At 44.0% G+C, this 20,979-nt stretch overlaps 1 protein-coding gene across 1 annotated transcript in view; it reads right to left on the reverse strand.

Annotated features, from left to right (window-relative positions):
- Window positions 1-20,979, reverse strand: part of IQANK1 (IQ motif and ankyrin repeat containing 1) — a 108,853-nt gene that overhangs the window by 75,474 nt on the left and 12,400 nt on the right. The window contains exon 3 of the mRNA XM_067560060.1: window positions 5,671-5,804. Within this exon, the coding sequence (XP_067416161.1) occupies window positions 5,671-5,804 (134 nt within the window). The remainder of the gene's footprint in view (window positions 1-5,670; window positions 5,805-20,979) is intronic.

Raw genomic sequence — 20,979 nt, forward strand, 5'->3', positions numbered from 1 at the left:
CTGAGAAGATTGCTTACTGGCATGCCAGGGAAACTGAGGAAGCTACTCACAGACGTGCCTTAGATCAAAAACAGCAAGAAGCAACTTTTACTGCAGCCAAAGAAGCCACAGAGAGAGTCAAAGAAGCTGAGGAGAAGGCCATGGAAGCTCATGGAGCCCACCAGTGAGTCTTGGAGGACAAGGAGCGTGAGAGAAAACACCAACTGGAGATGGAGAAACATGGGAGGAACCCAGGTACCCCAACATCTTCCTCACCACCTAAAACGCCAAGCTTTGATAAGCTGTGTCCTGCTTACAAAGAGACAGACTGCATTGAGGAGTACTTCACTACTTTTGAAAAGCTCTGTGAGGTGGACAAGTTTCCTGAGGAGCAGCAAATCCCCACCCTCATTGCAAAACTGTCTGGTAAAGCTTTGTCTGTTTTTAATGAAATGCCAATTAAGGAGGCTTTAAGGTATGCTGCATTTAAGAGGGCTGTCTTGCAAAGATTTCAGATTACTCCTGAAGTGTACAGAATGAAATTTAGAAATCTTAAGAGGGATACAGGCATGATTCATAGTGAATATGCTTATAAACTGTGTGATTTGTTAAAGAAATGGGTGAAAGGAAAAGGTGTGGAAATATATGATGAATTATTTGACCTCATAGCACAAGAAAAGTTTTTAAGCATGTGTACAGACAATGTACAGAATAGCCTGTGGGATAAAGATTTGAAATCTGTAATAGAAATGGCTGCAGTGACAGGTGCCTTTGAACAAGCACAGATGTCTACAGGCCACAAGCCTCAGAAGGTGGAGCATAAACCCAATTTTAAAGGGGGATTCCATTTTACCCCTGTAAAGAAGGAGGGTGGATGGGAGGGTAGGCAATCATCCCCCAAGAGTCCTTCCTCTTCTAGAAAACTCCACCATTAATCACCCTTGAAGGAGGAAAGTCCGAAGAGATGTTATCAATGCAACTCCACTGAGCATTTGAAAAATCATTACCCACTGCTGAAGGGGGCTAGCGCCCCCTCCCCCAGCCCATGTGAATGCAATGATTCTAGCTCCTAAGGCCCAGGAGGCACCTGTTGTGTATTTTGTGTCTTGCCTAATTCCTCAGGCTGCCCTAGCACTAGAGCTCAGCTTGTTGCCATAGCAATAGAGTTAAACTATTAGGGGATAGCTCAGCCAGTCCTGGCTCATTTTAGTGTAGTTCAAGACTTTTCATGGGTTTGCATCTCTGTGTTCCATGATGATTTCTCTCTGAACACAAGTACTTTCCAAGGATTTAACATAACAAAAGCGGTGATGGAGGACGGGATCAACCTGTACTGCACTGGCAAAGAAGTAAAAGTCAAGGTAAGAAAAAAATCCTTTTTGCTGTTTTGGGGGCTAGGCTGTTTACACTCACAATTCAAACTGAAACTAAAACAGGCTCTGCTTTGTTCTGACCGAAGTGAAACAGACAGTCTGGGAATGGGGAAGAAACAGAAGCAGCGCTAGTGAATGGAAATCACCAGCAATTGTGTGCGAATGACCCCAACGCACATGAATAAAAGACAGTAAAAGACAAGAGAAAGAAAAGAAAAAGAGGAGCAGCAATGGCTACACTTACGGGGCCCCTGGGGCCTTTTGATGAGACTCTAGAGCATAGTTTCTCAACCTGTGGTATGCGTACCCCTGGGAGTACATGAGACACAGGCAGGGGGTATCCGGGGAAAAACAGAGTGAAGGAGAAGTGGGTGGCAGCTGCCAACTTCTGGGAAGCCGGACGGCAGCAGTCCACTTCCCGCCCAGTCACAGCTCCCAGCTGGGAGGTGGGCGGTAGCCATCAGCTTTTGGGGGAGGTGGGTAGCAGCCCTCTGCTTCCCCCCGGGTCCCAGCTCCCAGGTGGGAGCCCAGTGGCAGCCTCCTGTGTCTCGTGAGCTGGGCTTGCGGCTGGATGGCAGCCACCCGCGCCCCAGCTCTGAGCCGAGGAACAGCCTCCAGCGCCCTGGCTTGAAGACGGGCAGCAGCCGCCTGCCCATATCCCTAGGTCCTAGCCAGCATGAAAGCCTCCTCTGCCCCACCTCAGATTGGGTGGCAATTGCCCACCTCCCAGGCTGGCAGCCAGCCGGCAGCCACCTGCAACTTGCCCAGGTGGCAGCCTCCCTCCCTGTCTCAAAGCCCAGTGCCCAGAAAACTTGTCTTTCACTCTAGCTGAGCAGTGAAATTGACAACTATGACAGCTCCAGATTTTACCAATTACCCACTTTTCCTGTCTCTTTCTCTCGCCCTCCTTCCCTGTCTTTCTCTCACCCCTTCCTCCTCTCAATCTACGGCAAAAAATTTGGCACAGCGCTTTATGTTCCCCAGCATTGGCATGCCGCTCAAAGCCTCCTAGCTTTGGCCAACATTACCTACTCACAAGGTCACGGGAAGTGATTATTCCCCTCTATTCGGCATTGGTGAGGCCGCATTTAGAGTATTGTGTCCAGTTTTGGGCCCCCCACTACAAAAAGGATGTGGACAAGTTTAAGAGAGTCCAGCGGAGGGCAACAAAAATGATTAGGGGGCTGGAGCACAAGACTTATGAGGAGAGGCTGAGGGAACTGGGCTTGTTTAGTCTGCAAAAGAGAAGAATGAGGGGGGATTTGATAGCGGCCTTTAACTACCTGAAAGGGTGTTCCAGGGAGGATGGAGCTAGGCTGTTCTCAGTGGTGGCAGATGACAGAACAAGGAGCAACGGTCTCAAGTTGCAGGGCGGGAGGTCTAGGTTGGACATTAGGAAAAAGTTTTTCACTAGGAGGGTGGTGAAGCATTGGAATGGGTTACCTAGGGAGGTGGTGGAATCTCCATCCTTAGAGGTTTTTAAGCTGAGGCTTGACAAAGCCCTGGTTGGGATGATATAGCTGAGGTTAGTCCTGCTTTGAGCAGGGGGTTGGACTAGATGACCTCCTGAGGTCCTAAACAAACTGGAGGATTGGGCCAAAAGAAATCTAATGAGGTTCAACAAGGACAAGTGCAGAGTCCTCCACTTAGGAAGGAAGAATCCCATGCACAGCTATAGACTGGGGACTGACGAGCTGGGCAGCAGCTCTGCAGAAAAGGACCTGGGGGTAACGGTGGATAAAAAGCTGGATATGAGACAGCAGTGTGCCCTGGTTGTCAAGAAGGCTAATGGCATATTGGGCTGCATTAGGAGGGGCATTGCCAGCAGGTCACGGGAAGTGATTATTCCCCTCTATTCGGCATTGGTGAGGCCGCATTTAGAATACTGTGTCCAGTTTTGGGCCCCCCACTACAAAAAAGATGTGGACAATTTGGAGAGAGTGCAGCGGAGGGCAACCAAAATGATTAGGGGGCTGGAGCACAGGACTTATGAGGAGAGGCTGAGGGAACTGGGCTTGTTTAGTCTGCAAAAGAGAAGAGTGAGGGGGATTTGATAGCGGCCTTTAACTACCTGAAAGGGGGTTCCAGGGAGGATGGGGCTAGGCTGTTCTCGGTGGTGGCAGATGACAGAACAAGGAGCAACGGTCTCAAGTTGCAGGGTGGGAGGTCTAGGTTGGACATTAGGAAAAAGTTTTTCACTAGGAGGGTGGTGAAGCATTGGAATGGGTTACCTAGGGAGGTGGTGGAATCTCCATCCTTAGAGGTTTTTAAGCTGAGGCTTGACAAAGCCCTGGTTGGGATGATATAGCTGAGGTTAGTCCTGCTTTGAGCAGGGGGTTGGACTAGATGACCTCCTGAGGTCCCTTCCAACTCTAATATTCTATGATTCTATGATTCTATGAAGCACTGGAATGGGCTACCTAGAGAGGTGGTGGAATCTCCATCTTTAGAGGTTTTTAAGCTGAGGCTTGACAACCCTGATATAGCTGAAGTTAGTCCTGCTTTGAGCAGGGGTTGGACTAGATGACCTCCTGAGGTCCCTTCCGACTCTAATATTCTATGATTCTATGATTCTAAGACAGTGGGGAGCCAGGAATGCTACCGCTGTGGAACGCCGGGTCATCAAGCATCAGAATGCTAGTGTAAAAACCTAGTGTGTTGACAATGTGGCAAAAAGAGACACACTGAGCATGCCTGCAAACAAAAGAAAAAAGAGTCAAACAGAACAGGCAAACCGGAGAAAAAGAAGCCTACTGTCTGGCAGACAAAACAGGAAAATCTGCACGCGGTAGAGCAGACTCAGGGATGGAGTGTCCATGGCAGTTGGTTCACATGAATAGCGGGTAACCCCACTGTTGAAAGATAAACCTGTACGTATGGAACTGGACCTCGGTGCAGCAGTTTCGCTGGTCTCAGACACAGTGTATAAGGAGAAGCTAACACATCTCCCGCTTAAGGCAACAAAAACTGTTCTGAAGATGTACACTGGAGAAGCTGAGCCCATGTTGGGCACTACTGATGTTAAGGTGGTGCTCAATGGACAGACTGCTAAATTGCCACTGTTTGTGGTGGAAGGCAATTACCCAGCCTTAATGGGAAGGTCATGGCTTAGGAAGATCCAGCTGCACTGGGCAGAAGTGCACAGGATGGCTAAAGAAGAAACAGGTCTGATAGCTGTATTTAAGAAACATGCTGCTGTTTTGGGAGAGGACCTGGGAAGTATGAAGGGAATCACTGTGAAACTGAACATTAAGCCTGACAGCCAACCAAAATATCTGAAAGCCAGAACTGTGCCTTATGCCATCAGGTCAAAAGCTGAAGCGGACCTGGAGTGCCTGGTCAAAAATGGAGTACTAGTACAAGTTACCCACAGCCAATGGGCAGCCCCAATCGTTACAGTATTGAAGAAAGATGGCTCCATTCGGATTTGTGGGGATTTTAAGGTCACTGATAACCTGGTGGTGTGTGCAGAGCAATACCCTCATCCCTACATCGACGACCTCTTCGCTGGCTTGGCTGGTGGACAAAAGTTCAGCAAGATTGAGCTGAGTCAAGCGTATTTACACATGCACATCGATGAGAAGCCCCAAGTGGTGTTGACTATTGTGACACATAAAGGGCTGTGCCCATACTGTCGCTTGCCCTTTGGAATAACATCTGCTCCAGCTTTGTTCCAGAGGGCTATGGACCAGATCTGGAGTGGCTTGCCAGGAGTCCAGTGCTATCTTGATGACATCCTGGTCACTGGCAAGAATGAGGAGGATCACTTTAAGAACTTGGAGACTGCCGTACAAAGACTGGAAGAGTATGGCTTACGAGTCCGCAAAGACAAATGTGAATTCTTCCAGCCCGCTGTTGATTATTTGGGACATATCATGGATGCTACTGGCCTTCATAAGGCTCCTGCAAAAGTCAAGACTATTGTGGCAGCTCCATCTCCTCAAAACGTAAGCCAACTTTGCTCTTTTTTAGGGCTATTGAACTACTATGGAAAGTTTATTCCACAGATAGCAACACTACTAAAACCACTATATGAACTCCTTGGCCAGAACAAGGTCTGGAAATGCATTGAAGCCTGGAATGTTGCATTTAAGAAGGCTAAATATGCATTGCTAAATTCAGAGGTTCTGATGCATTTTGATCTGTCCTTACCTCTACAGTTGGCCTATGTATTTATGGAGTGGGAGCGGTTGTGTTATACATTATGCCTTCGGGAGAGGAGAGACCCATTGCTTCTACCTCACGCACTTTAGCAAAGCAGAAACTTTTAAATCTTTTAAATTCCCTCTCTGCATTTCCAATTAAACTTATTTCTTACCTCTTGCTGGAGGCGCTCCATTAATTCTGTGTATTCTCTCTGCTCCCTCAGGCGCTTCTCCCTCTCTCTACATGCCAGGATGCGACGGAAAGCACACTGCAATGTTAGCACAGCCCTTTCCTTCTGGTTCAGTTCTGTATGGTGCATAGAGAATGAATGGAGAGAGACTGCAATCCAATGTGGATATGAGACAGTAGAATGGCAGACCAGAACTCAGTGTTCACAAATGCAAGGTAATGCACAGTGGAAATAATAATTTAAATTTCTCATATACCTTACCAAGTTTAAAAGTAACTAGCCACTCAGAAAAAAGATCTGGTAATCATTGTGAACAACTGGTCGACGTACAACAGCGGTCAAAGATTGGAAACAGATAGGACATCCACCATTGTGACTCAAAACAATGATTTGTGCATGCAAATGACAAAACACATCTTTTTCAGCTCTAATTTATGACTCCATAAAATTCCAATCAGACCAGGGAGATTATTCAAATGGAATCCTATTTCCTTTCACTCTGCTAGACTCCCTGGGATAATTGTTTTGCTCTTTATTATCCTGGAGGTAGAAGGAAATACAGTAATTAATCATGGACCCAGGCTGACACTTCAAAAAACAAAAACAAAAAAATACCAATTTCCTCCAGTTTGTGATTAACATGGGACTGGAAGCCGAAAATTTAAGTGCCTTATTATTAGTTAGGCTGCATCTTGGATGATCAACATGTTGCTGGCACTCAATATGAATAAACAGTACTGTTTTAATGGGTAAAAGTGCTCTGTACTATTTACCATATCAGCTTGAGTGAAAATGTCCTTAAGACTTAGGTTTAATATTATTTCTTTTTTAAATATTGATAGTAATCATGTCGCAGGACCTGAAAAATTTACCATGGGTAAAAAGCATGTTTTCAAAAAGAAAAAGAGGTAAACAGTGAAGTGGCAAAATTTGCAGATGATACAAAACTACTCAAGATAGTTAAGTACAAAGCAGACTGCTAAGAGTTACAAAGGGATTTTACAAAACTGGGTGACTGGGCAACAAAATGGCAGATGAAATTGACTGTTGATAAATGCAAAGTAAAGTACATTGGAAAAAATAATCCCAACTATACAGATAAAATGATGGGGTCTAAATTAGCTGTTACCACTCAAGAAAGATCTTGGAGTCATTGTGGATAGTTCTCTGAAAACATCCACTCAATCAGCAGCAGCAGTCAAAAAATTTTAGGAAACATTAGGAAAGAGATAGAGAATAAAACAGAAAATATCATATTACCTCTTTATATATCCAAGGCATGCCCACATCTTGAATACTGTGTACAGATCTAGTTGCCCCATGTCAAAAAAGATGCATCAGAATTGGAAAAAATATAGAAAAGGCCAACAAAAATTATTAGAGGTATGGAAAAGCTTCCATGTAAGGAGAGATTAATAAGACTCAGACTTTTCAGCTTGGAAAAGAGACAACTAAGGGAGAATATGATAGAAGTCTATAAAATCATGACTGGTGTGGAGAAAATAAATAAGGAAGTGTTATTTACTCCTTTTCCTAACACCAGAACTAGGAGTCACCAAATTAAATTAATAGGCAGCAAGTTTAAAATGAAGAAAAGGAAATATTTCTTCAAACAACGCAAAGTCAACCTGTGGAGATCCTTGCCAGAGGATATTGTGAAGGCCAAGATTATAACTGGGTTCAAAAAAGAACTAGATAAATTCATCAATGGCTATTAGCCAGATAGGCAGGGATTGCAGTTTGCCAGAAGCTGGGAATGGGCAATGGGATGAATCACTTGATGACGGCTTATTCTGGTTATTCCCTGGTATCTGGCATTGGCCACTGTCGGAAGACAAGATACTGAGATAGATGGAGCATTGGTCTGACCCAGTAGGGCCATTCTTATGTTCTGATGTTCTCCAATGGCAGCACGGTGAGTTATAATAATGAGAGGGCCATCACTTAGTAATTTATAGAATATTAGGGTTGGAAGGGATCTCAGGAGGTCATCTACTCCAAACTCCTATGGAAAGTAGGACCAACCCAAACTAAATCATCCCGGCCAGGGCTTTGTCAAATGGGCCTTAAAAACTTCTAAGGATGGAGATTCCACCACCTCCCTACATAACCTATTCCAGTGCTTCACCAGCCTCCTAGGGGAAAAGTTTTTCCTAATATCCAATCTAGACCTCCCCCACTTCAACTTGAGACCATTGCTCCTTGTTCTCCCATCTACCACCACTGAGAACATCCTAGTTTTATCCTCCCTGGAACCCCCCTTTGGGTAGATGAAGATCGCTATCAAATCCCTCCTCACTCTTCTCTTCTGCAAACTAAACAGCCCAGTTTCCTCAGCCTCTTCTCATAAGTCATTATTGTCAGTGAGTCAGGACATGCGTGCTGGTGTGAATTCCCCTCTGGACGCTGTCTCAGCTTCTGCAGTTAGCTGAATCGATAGACCATGTTAAGCATGACCCATAAATTACCACAGACTCAGATAAGCGGTGAAAGTATTCGGCCAGATTTATTGCAAGTGAAGCACGGTGCTAGCACCCCATAGCAGCTACAGGTACAGTAGGACATGTATGCTAATCACAATGGACCCGCCCAGTTAACAACGGGACTTTCCATTATCCCCTCAGCCGGACAAAGATACTCCTGCTAGGATTCCCTTCTTATACCCTGATGTAAACAGATTACACAATACCTCTTTGATATTGGTTATTGTACCTTGCCTCCAAGTCAAGCATAACAGCTTCATCCATCCTCCTGTCTCCTACTTTAAGATCAGGTGGCTCTGTACTATCCTTCATGATTATGTTTATGCACTACTACATCTTGGGGAGAGCTTGTACTGCCTCTCTGTATTGTACTGCTGTTCAAGGAGTACTTGGACTGTCTCCCAGGATTATGTTTCTGCAATCACTATGTATCTAGGGAGTTAGGATTACTACTGCTCTTAACAATACTGTGTTATTCTGTTACTGCTTTTTAGGAATGCCAATGCATTAATAATGCTGTGGTTCTGCCAAGTTCCTGCATCAGTCAGTGAACCTGTAAGCAGGCAAGCAGCTGCTGTTTCCCAAAGTCAGACTTTGGTTCAGGCCTCAGCTCTTGCATCTAGGCCTGTTATACTAGGCCCCAGGCTCTCATTTTCTACTATAGTCATGTGCTCCAGCCCCCTAATCATTTTGGTTGTCCTCCACTGGACTCTCTCTAATTTGTCTACATCCTTCCTGTAGAGAGAGGCCCAAAACTGGACACAGTACTCCAAATGTGGCCTCACCAATGCTGAATAAAGGGGAATAATCACTTCTCTTGATCTGCTGGCAATGCTCCTACTAATGCAGCCCAATACCCCATTAGCCTTCTTGGCAAGAAGGACACACTGTTGGCTCATATCCAGCTTCTTGTCCACTGTAACCCCCAAGTCATTTTCTGCAGAATTGCTGTCTACCCAGTTGGTCCTTAGTTCATAGCAGTGCATGGGATTCTTCCATTCTAAATGCAGATAGATCTTTCCTTTATATTTTTAAGATTGATATAATAATGGTTATTGCTTAGAATATAATATTGTTTACTGATTAATTTCTTTATTGCTTGACATAAATGGATTTCATTTTGTTAGTTTTCTCCATTTTGCAGTTTTTCTGAACCTTGTACTATTGAACCTAAAAACATTGCTTTTTGGATATGAGTGAGGAATGTGTGTATAGGGTGAAAATAGATAAGGAGAATGGCATCAGCCCAAACCATTTGGACAAGAAAGAGGGGAGTGAAGACTCCAGCTGCAGCTATCATCCGGACTCTGAGGGCCAAAGAGTACAGATAAACCCCTAAAGCATGACAGAATCCATTCTGAGAATGGAACAAAGTGTGAAATCTCGGTCATGCTTGCAATTGACTGGTGATTAACTACCATACAGAATCCGGAGGCTGCATGATGCAGCAAGACTCATAAGATTGTATGGGGCTAACTATCATAAAAGACGGTGAAAACATGAGAACTTTGGGTTTGTTCTGCAATCAATCATCATCATCATCAAGGAGCATCAGATTGTGACCAACAGAGGCCCAGCTCCCCCCACATGCTCAGACTAGCTGACCACTGGGCTGATTTGAGTAACACATAGGACTGGTAACTATATTATACCAGCTTGCAGAACTTTTGGGCGTGAATGGGTGTGTGAAAGCTATAGTTTTTAAGATTCTTGTGTTTACAGTAAATGCAGTGTATTGCCTTATCCCCTGAATAAGATCCTGAGGTCTTTTCTTTTACAAGTATAACAGAGCCCGATAATCTAGCCAACTTTATATCCACCTTATAGAATTGCAAATAGGGGCAAAGTTGTGGAATTACAAAGCTTTCCCCAGATTCCAGAGTTAGTATATCTTAGCTTAGGCAGAGGCCTGCTCCAGGTATGACAAATTTAGTACAGCCTGGGAGTTTCTTAGTGAAACACTAACTATTCCATTAGTAATTAGAGAGAGTGTTAAACTGCAGCTATTTTTAATTTGTAATACTGAGGATAAATAGCCATTGGCCCAAATTACCTAAGGATGTGGTGGGTTCTTGATCATCTTAAGTCTGCAAATAAATATTGGATATCTTTTTTAAAAATATATTAGTTCTAAAAAAGTACTTGACATAAGCTTCATAAAGCACAGTCAACCTGTCCAACTCGTTGCCAGGGGATACTGTGAAGGTCAAAAGTACAATTGGATTAAAAAAAGAATTAGATAATTTCATGGAGAAAGGTCCATCAATGATTATTAGCCAAGATAGTTAGGGACATAACCCTATTCTCTGGGTGTACCTAATCCTCTGATTGCCATAAACTGGGACTGGACAACAGGGGATGAATCACTTAATAATTGCCGTTCTGTTCATTCCTTCTGAAGCATCTGGCACCAGCCACTGTCAGAAGACAGGACACTGGACTAGATGGATTATTGGTTCGATCCAGTATGACCATTATTATGTTCTTATATAGAAATTACTGGGTGAGAGTCTTTGACCTGTGTAATGCATTAGGCCAGATTATATGATCATAATGGTAGTGTAACACACAGATGATTTGTGTGCCAATTGGCTATAGTAGAAAGTGAGAGCCTGAGACATGAGGCCTGGTATAACAGGCCAGATCTGAGCCCTGAGCTAAAGTAACAGTCAAACCCTGCCATTAGAAAGCAAAGTTAGCAGGAGTCAGGTTATGAGCCTGACTGTAAGTTCACAGAAACTGGCAAACACACCTTCTAAAAAATGCTAGGTACAGAACACTCACGCAAGCACATTTCAGAAAGGTACCAGAACATCCCAATACCCCAAAGATAACGAGGGCTATTGCCCCCTCAGAACAATATGATGGATAGAGATGTTTTGGCTGAACCATCCGGTACAAGATAAAAGTGGTATCTTACCACATCAGAGGGTGGAGACTATATACATCAGAGGGGCAATACGCAATTTGTTTGTATCAGTGTATAAAGGAGGGTCTCAAAAGGAGTGTCTTTGTCTGGCTGAGTGAGGAATAGAAAGTCCCGCTGTTTACTGAGCTGGTCCATTGTCATGGGCATAGTTTATTAACTGTACTTGTAGTATGCATAGGGCACTTTTTACCATGCTCGGCTGACAATAAACCTGGCCTGGTGCCTTTAAACTGAAATGGATCTGTGGTCTTATTGGACAATCCAATCATGGTTTGGTGTCCCTGATATCTGCACAGAGCTGGGACAGCATACACACTGGGAGAACACACATGCAGCCAACAACTGACAACACTGGCAAAAGGTTCGCTGTTCTTTACAAGCAACTCCTGTCTCAGACCTGACAAACTCATTACACCTAATATACTGCTTTCATGGTATTTATCCATAAACGGTAGAATGTGAGGTCTATACTGAAAGCTTATAATTTATTGATACTCATACTCACTATGAAATGTGTACAGATAATATTTAAGGAATAATGTAAATATATTGAAAATTGTATCCTTATGATCTTGGAATGAAAGTGAGTCATGAGGGAATAATATGTCTCGGTGATGGCCCAGTCAAGTGGGAAGGAGTTGTCTCCCTCTCTGGTTAGTGGATTATTTAATGTATTGCTCAGTTATCTACTTTGCACCAACCCAGAAATGTCAATGGAAAACCATCAAAGAAACTATAAACATTGAAACCATTTGGAAGTGAAAAGAAACAATGTGACAGCAAAGGATCATGGTGTCTGCAAATAAACTCAAGAGACTTATTCAATGTATCACAGGGTGGAGGAAGACACTTTGGCTCCATTCACTGAGGAGCTAACTTGATTAGCAAGGGTGCTTCATGAAAGACTGAGTCCTAACTCTTTGGGGCTAGAAAGCACTGCAAAAGTCTGAACTTTGGGATGAGAATCCCCTCTACGAGATAGGAAAGGTAATTATTAATAAGCATAGGCGCTAGTTCACATTTTATGATTTTGTTTTGTATGTAAGCATTTGTTTCCATCACTCAGGACTGGTCTATACCGACAATTTAGGTTGACGTAATGCAGCTTATGTCAACCACATAAAGTATGCGTCTCCACTGGCATGTCAGTTCTAAATTGTGGTAAAATTCAACTTAATAAAATCACCTCCACAAGTGGCGTAGCGCTGAAGTAGAATTCTATGGGGTGAATGAGCGTCAGTATAGGCAGAGCACAATGTAAATTGACGTCATTGGCCTCTGGGAGGTATCCCATAATGCTCTGTTGTGACCACTCTGGACAGTCACACTCTGCTGCATCACAGCTATGTGCACAGGATACAGCCCCTTCCCTGAAGCCCCGATAAATTTTGAATTTCCATTTCCTGTTTGGTCAGTGTGGAGAGAGCTTTGTAGCTGAACTGCTCATGGCAACTGCATGCCCCAAACATGCTTCAGCACGGAGTCAACTTGAGGTCTTGGATCTCATCAGCCTCTGGGGCGAAGAATCCATTCTGGTTCAGCTCCGAGCCAGCAAAAGAAATTTAGATATGTTTGAGAAGATATTGCATGTTCTGGTGGACAAGGGCCACAACGGGGACATGCAGCAGTGCTGCATTAAAATCAAAGAACTGAGGCAGGCATATCAGAAAACTAGGGAGGTGAACAGTTGTTTTGGTTCGCCACCGAAGACATGCCGCTTTTATGAGGCGTTGCATGCGATTCTCGGTGGTGATCCCACCACTGTGCCACCACGCAGCATTGATACTTCCAAAGAATCCCAGTCCAAGATGAATGAGAACTCCTCTGTGGATGAGGAGGATGAGGAGAACATAGGGCAGAAGAGCGGGGTATCCATTTTCTCTGAGAACCAGGACCTGTTTGTTACCGCAGAGCAGCCTAGCTGGACACAGGACAGTGATACTGACTGAGATGCTGGGGAGGGCACATCTGGTGAGTATGTATAGCAAATCACATTTCTTTGTGGTTATGTTCCCAGTCTGCTTCTTATTTGTTGGAAAAAAGGAGTTTGTGTTTTTGTGGGGATGGGCTTCCTGGGTGTTGGTACACTTCAGCACAGGATTACTCCCAGAAAAGACTATATATTGGCACAGGGATGCTTCAAGAATCCTCCGTGGATATCTCCAGGAAACTTTCATGTAGGTACTCTACAATCCTTTGCAGAAGGTTTCTGGGGAGGCAGCCCTATTTCTTCCACCACGGTAGGACACTTTTCACCGCCACTCTCCTATTAAATGAGCAGGCATCATTGCAGAACACAGCAGAGCAGCATAAGGGCCAGGCCTGTATCCTGATGCGTGCAGCAAATCTTCCCTTTCCGCCTGCGTTACCCTCAGACTGGTATCACACATGGTCACCTAGGAAAGATGGCGCAAGTTTACAGTACCCGACCAATATAGTCACTGCATGTTATTCCTCTGCCGTGGAATTCCTAGCCATGATATTGTTGGCATAGGTGTTAGGGGTCCAGGAACAGGCACCCCTGTTTTTTCTTCAGTGGCACTTTGCCCACACCCCCCTCCAATCCCTTTTGACCACCTCCTCCCAAACTGGTCTTTGGAAAGGTAAAGGGGAACCCAATGATCTTTCTCCTTGGTTAAGTGCGGATTGGGGAATGTAGTGCTACAGAGACTTCCCTATAATGGATGCAAGGGCCCCTTACTTACCATAGATGGAACTCCACTCTAACCCATGCAATAGTATGGTATGTGGTATGGTAGATTGGTATGTGGGTCTGATTTTGCCTTGTGAATATAAAAGGGAGTTCTTTTTACATTATAACTTTTTTTAGTCCATTGGCCCAGCTAACAATGGCAACATTGTGGTTTGCTTGCCTTATAGTGGACATCTCAGTCTTCACCCCAGCTTCAAATCCTGCAGAGTGCCTTTCACAGATTAGAAAGCAAAAAAACAACAACTTGGGACGACATGTTCAACGAACTAATGAACGCCTCCGCGGCTGCTGACACAGAGCTCAGAGCCTGGAGGATGTCATTGTCAGAGAAACTAAACATGAACATGGAAAACCGAAAATCAGCGCAGGAGCATGCAACACAACAGGATATATTGCATATTATGAGGGGTCAGTCCGACATGCTGAGGCATCTGGTAGAACTCCAGGAAGAGCAGCGGCAGAACATACTCCCTCTGCAGACCCTCCAAAACGCTCAAAAACCAAGCGCTCTAGGAGGAGGTTGATCAGGGTGCAGTACGTGCTCCTCTCCATGCCAGTGGAGGGGAGCAGAAAGAGGTGACAGCCCCTTTAAGAACTGGGAATGTGCATGCTTTGCTGTTTGCACAGTCACACTTTGCTCTGGATGGCCAAGCAGCCTTATGAGAATGTTAAATTATGTTCCTTCCCCCCATTGTAGTGGGTCACCGATAAAACTGAACTGCTTTAAAAAAACATTACTCTTTATTCACTGAGAGCTCGGGGATTGTCAGGGGGGAAAGAAGGGGACGGGACCAATGGTGCGAGGGTGAGGGATGGGAGGGGAAGGCACAGCACTGACAGAGACATATATTACTGCAGTTCATTGCAGAAATGAAGTTTCAATGCTTCCCTGAGGTGCAGCGCTCTGCCGTTGGCTCTCAGCTTAGCACTGGAATCTGTCTGCTCAGAATTTGTGGCCAGCCTATCAGCCTCCACTACTCAACTTTTCTCCCTTTGTTTCACACACATTATGGAGCACACAGGCAGAGATAACAGTTGGGATGTTGCGTTCACTGAGGTCTAACCTAGTGAGCAAACTGTGTAATCTTGCCTTTAAGCGACCAAATGAACATTCCATCACCATTCTGCACTTGCTAAGCCTATTATTGAAACGCTCCTTCTCACTGTCCAGAAGCCCAGTGTAGGGCTTCATTAGCCAGGGAAGCAAGGGGTAGGCAGGATCCCCCAGAATCACTATTGGCATTTCATCATTGCCAATATTTATTTTTAGGTCGGGGAGAAAGTGCCCATCTGCATCTTTTTGAACAGACCCGAGTTCCTAAAGATGTGCACATCATGCACCTTTCCAAACCACCCCACACTGATGTCAGTGAAACATCACCTGTGATCCACAAGGGCCTGCAATACCATTGAGAAGTAGCTCTTTTGGTTTATGTACTCTGACAAGGTGGTCTGGTGCTAAGATAGTGATATGTGTGCCATCTATTGCCCCGCCACAGTTTGAGAACTCCATTGCATCAAACCCATCCACGATGTCCTGCACATTTCCCAAAGTCACTACCCTTCTTAGCAAAAGTCTATTAATGGCCCGGCACACATGCATCACAGCAGCTCCCACAGTAGATTTACCGACTCCAAATTGATTCCCAACTGACTGGTAGCAGTCTGGGGTTGCTAGCTTCCACAGAGCAATGGCCATTTGCTTCTCCACTGTCAGAGCAGGTCTCAAGTGAGTATTCATGCACTTCAGGGCTGGGGAGAGCGCGGCACAAACTTCAATGAAAGTGGCCTTTTGTATATGAAAGTTCTGCAGTCATTGATCATCATCCCACACCTTCATAATGATGCAATCCCACCAGTCTGTGCTTGTTTTCTGGGAGCAGAACCGGCGGTCCACCAACTGAAGATGTTGTGTGACAGCCTGCAGCAGACGGGAATTGTTTCGCTCTATTGCTTGTAGCAGGGCGGCTTCAGTAACATCGCAATTTTCCATGCTGCAGCTCCTGTCTCAGCCTTGAAAATACCACAGTATAAGTATTTGTGATTATAGTGCCCAGCTGAATGGGCTCTGTGCCTCTCCAGCAATGGTGTGCATGCGGCAAAGATGGGTATTGAAAAATGGCACCAAAAAAGTTCGCCTGTTTTGGACGCGAGGGGCGGTGCGGGGGCGGTGCTGGGCGGGGGAGGGGACGGGGGGTTGGAACCCATTGCATCATGGAAGGATGACAACTTTCCCAAAAAAGCACTGCAGGTAGTTGCATTGTGGGATAGCTACCCATAGTGCACTGCTTTGATTATTGATGCAAGCGCGGCTGGTGGGGACACAAATACTCAAAACAATCAAAGAATCATAGGATATTAGAGTTGGAAGGGACCTCAGGAGGTCATCTAGTCCAACCACCTGCTCAAAGCAGCACTAACCTCAGCTAAATAATCCCAGCCAGGGCTTTGTCAAGCTGCAGCTTAAAAACCTCTAAAGATGGTGATTCCACCACCTCCCTAGGTAACCCATTCCAGTGCTTTACCACCCTCCTAATGAAAAACTTTTTCCTAATATACAACCTAGACTTCCCCCACTGCAACTTGAGACCATTGCTCCTTGTTCTGTCATCTCCTACCATTGAGAGCAACCTAGCTCCATCCTCCCTGGAACCCCCTTTCAGGTAGTTAAAGGCTGCTATCAAATCCCCCCTCATTATTCTCTTCTGCAGACTAAACAAGCCCAGATCCCTCAGCCTCTCCTCATAAGTCTTGTGCTCCAGCCCCCTCATCATTTTTGTTGCCCTCCGTCGGACTCTCTCCAACTTGTCCACATCCTTTTTGTGGTGGGGGGGGGCCAAAACTGGACACAATACTCCAAATGCGGCCCCACCAATGCCAAATAGAGGGGAATGATCACTTCCCGTGATGTGCTGGCAATGCTCCTACTAATGCAGCCCAATATGCTATTAGCCTTCTTAGTAACCAGGGCACACTGCTGACTCATATCCAGCTTCTTATCCACTGTAACCCCCAGGTCCTTTTCTGCACAACTGCTGCCTAGCTCGTCGGTCCACAGTCTGTAGCTGTGCATAGGATTCTTCCGTCCTAAGTGGAGGACTCTGCACTTGTCCTTTTTGAACCTCATCAGATTTCTTTGGCCCAATCCTCCAATTTGTCTAGATCACTCTGTATCCTATCCCTGCCTTCCAGGTTATCTACCACTCCCCCTAGCTTAGTGTCTTCTGCAAACTTGCTGAGGGTGTAATCTACCCCATTCTCCAGATCATTAATGAAGACGTTTTAGCTCTATTTTCCGAAGTATTGGAACCTCCCCCCCACAACCTTTGTGTCATCTTCAAATTTGATCAGTAGGCTTTCTAGTCCAACATCCAGGTCATTAATAAAGATGTTAAACAACACCAGACCCAGAACAGAGCCCTGGGGAATCCTACTTGAGATCTCCCGCCAATCTGACATTATTCCATTAACAGTTAATCTTTGTTTGCAGTTTAACCAATTATGTATCCACTTAACGGTAGTTCTGCTGAGCCCGCATATCTCCAGTTTATGTATCAGATTGTGTCAAAAACCTTGCTGAAGTCCAGGCATGTTACGTCCACCACATTCCCCCATCTACTAAACCAGTTACCCAGTCAAAGAAGAAAATCAAGCTGGTTTGTCATGATTTGTTTTTAGTAAATCCATGCTGAATGCTAGTGATTACCCCTTCATGCTCGAGGTATTTGCAAACTGAATGTTTTATACATAGCTCTAGTAGCTTCTCAGGTATCAAGTCAGGCTGACTTGCCTGTAGTTCTCCAGCTGCTCCTTTTTCCCCTTTTTAAAGATGGGCACTACGTTAGCCCTTTTACAATCTTCCAGGGCCTCTCCTTTCATGTATGAGTTTGCAAATATTATTGCCAGTGGCTCCAAGATTTCTTCAGCTAATTCCTTCAGTACCCTTGGGGATATAGCATCGGTCACCGCTGACTTGAATTCATTCAAATGTTCAAAAGATCTCTGGCATGTTCTTTACTTATCCTGATCTGCACCCTTTCCCCTTTATTGTCTATGATAACTTTTCTAGTCATTCAGTCTCCTGCTCTATTTTGTGAGAAGACTGAAGCAAAGTAGGCATTGAGTAGCTCTGCCTTTCTATCATCTTCCGTTAAGAGCTCACCTTCTCCTTTGAGCAGCAGACCCACACCAACCCCAATCTTTCTCTTTTGTCTGACATATTTGAAGAATCCCTTCTTGTTGTCCCTAACATTCCTTGCCAGCTGTAACTACTTCTTTGCCTTTGCTTTCCTGATTTTGTCCCTACACGCTCACACTATTCCTATGTACACCTCCTTGGTGACATGCCCCTCCTTCCATTTTCTGTATGTATCCCCTTTGGGTTTTTACATAGCTATAAAGCTCCCTTTGAAGCCACATTGGCCTCATTTGGTTCTTTCATCTTTCCACTGCAACAGAATAATTTGATGTGGAGCCTCCAGTATTACATCTTTTAGGAACCGTCAGCCCCCTTCAACTCCTTTTCTTCCTAATTGGTCATTCCATGGAACCTTGCCTACTATTTCTCTGAGTTGGCTGAAATCTGCTTTTTTGAAGTTCAGTTTCCTTGTTTTGCTATTCTCATATCCTCCTGTCATATCTTGAATCCTATCAGACCATGATCTCTTCCTCCCAAGTTCCCACCCTCCTTCACGTTCAAAACTAATTCACCCCTGTTGGTCAAAACCAGATCCAAAATGGTTGACCACCTAGTTGTTTCCTCACTACACATGCTAAGAATTTGCAGGACATATTATATTTCGCTGTAATAGTCTTCCAGCACATAACAGGGAAGTTAAAAATCCCCCATTAATACTAGTTCATGTGCGTTAGCTAATATTGTTACCTGCTTCAAGAATGACTCATCTTCTTTCTCTTCCTGATTTAGTGGTCTATAATAGACTCCCACCATAACATTGCTACTGTCAGTCTATTACCAACTAAAGGTAATTCTGTATTATATCTCTTTCTAACCAATAAAAATTAATTGATCACTGAACTAAAAATTAGTAATGGCCAAAGTATAAGTAATCACAACCTGATTACAGTCATCATGTGCAAACCAAAAATTCTCAAAACTGAAAACAATTATGAGGAAAACAAATTAGGAGAAGAAACAAACAAAAACATGTTAACAATAACAGAGCCATTAAGAACATTTTACTAGATAATGGAGCAAATAATCAAGCAATCTATTTGCAAACATCTAGACAATAATAAAATGATAACTAACAGTCAGCATGGATTTGTCAAGAACAAATCATGTCAAATTAACTTAATGGCTCTCTTTGACGGGGTAACAAGCCTTGTGGAGGGGGGAAGCAGTAGATGTGGCATATCAACTTTAGTAAGGCTTTTGATACTGTCTTGCACGACTTTCTCATAAACAAACTAGGGAAAAACATCCTAGATGGAGCTATTATAAGGAGAGTGCATAACTGGTTGGAAAACTGTTCCCAGAGAGTAGTTATCAGTGGTTCACAGTCCAACTCGAATGGTGGAAGGGCATATTGAGTAGGGTCCTGCAGGGGTCAGTTCTGGGTCCAGTTTTGTTCAGTATCTTCATTAATGATTTAGATAATGACATAGAGAATACACTAAATTTTGTGGATGATACCAAGCTGGGAGAGGTTGCAAACGCTTTGGAGGATAAGATTAAAATTCAAAATTATCTGGATAAACTGGAGAAATTGTCTGAAGTAAATAGGATGAAATTCAATAAGAACAAATGCAAAGTACTCCACTTAAGAAGAAACTATCAATTGCACACATACAAAATGGGAAATGACTGCCTAGAAAGGAGTACTGCAGAAAAGGGATCTGGGGGTTATAGTGGATCACAAGCTAAATATGAGTCAACAGTGTCACACAGTTGCAAAAAAAAAAAAAAAAAGCAACCATCCTTCTGGAATGTATTAGCAGGAGTGTTGTAAGCAAGACATGAGAAATAATTCTTCTGCTCTTTTCCGCACTGATAAGTCCTCAAGTGCAATATTGTGTCCAGTTCTGGGCCCCACATGACAGGAAAGATGTGGACAAATTGGAGAAAATCCAGAGAACAACAACAAAAATTATTAAAGATCTAAGAAACATGACTTAAGAGGGAAGATTGAAAAAACTGGGTTTATTTACTCTGGAGAAAAGGAGGTTGAGAGTGGGACATGATAATAGTCTTCAAGTATGTAAAATGTTGTTTCAAGAAGGAAGAAGAAAAATTGTTCTCTGAGGATAGGACAAGAGGAAATGGGCTTAAATTGCAACAAGGGTTGGACATTAGGAAAAACTTCCTAACTGTTAGGGTAGTGAAGCACTGCAGAATAAATTTCCTAGGGAGGTGGTGGAATCTCCGTGATCAGAGATTTTTAAGAGCAGATTGGACATAAGAACGGCCATATGTGGTCAGACCAATGGTCAACCTAACCCAATATCGTTTCTTCTCACAGTGGTCACCGCCGGGTGCTTCAGGGGAAATGAACTGAATAGGTCATCATCAAGTGATCCATCCTGTTGCCCATTCCCAGCTTCTGGCTAACATCCATTGATGGACCGATCCGCCATTAACTTAACTAGTTCTTTTTTGAACCCCCTTATAGTCTTGGCCTTCACAACATCCTCTGGCAAGGAGTTCCACAGGTTGACTGTGCACTGTGTGAAGAAACACTTCCTTTTGTTCGTTTTAAACCTGCTGCCTATTAATTTCATTTGGTGACCCATAGGTTCTTGTGTTAGGGCAAGGAGTAAATAACACTTCCTTATTTACTTTCTCCACACCAGTCATCATTTTATAGACCTGTATCACATTCCCCCTTTGTCTTCTCTTTTCCAAGATGAAAAGTCCCAATCTTATTAATTTCTCCTCATATGGAAGCTTTTCCATACCCCTAATCATTTTTGTTGCCCTCTTCTGTATTTTTCCAAATCCAATGCATCTTTTTTGAGATGGGGCGACCAGATCTGCATGCAGCATTTACGGTGTGGGTGTACCATGGATATATAAAGAGGCAATACAATATTTTCTATCTTATTATCTATCCCTTTCCAAATGATTCACAACATTCTGTTAGCTTTTTATCAATTTGTTCCAAAACCTCCTTTAATGACACCTCAATCCGGGATAGTTCCTCAGA

This window comes from Emydura macquarii, unplaced genomic scaffold, assembly GCF_026122565.2.
Source record: "Emydura macquarii macquarii isolate MOO-44397 ecotype Brisbane River unplaced genomic scaffold, CSIRO-AGI_Emac_v2 contig_2246, whole genome shotgun sequence".
In the NCBI taxonomy this organism is placed as follows: Eukaryota; Metazoa; Chordata; order Testudines; family Chelidae; genus Emydura; species Emydura macquarii.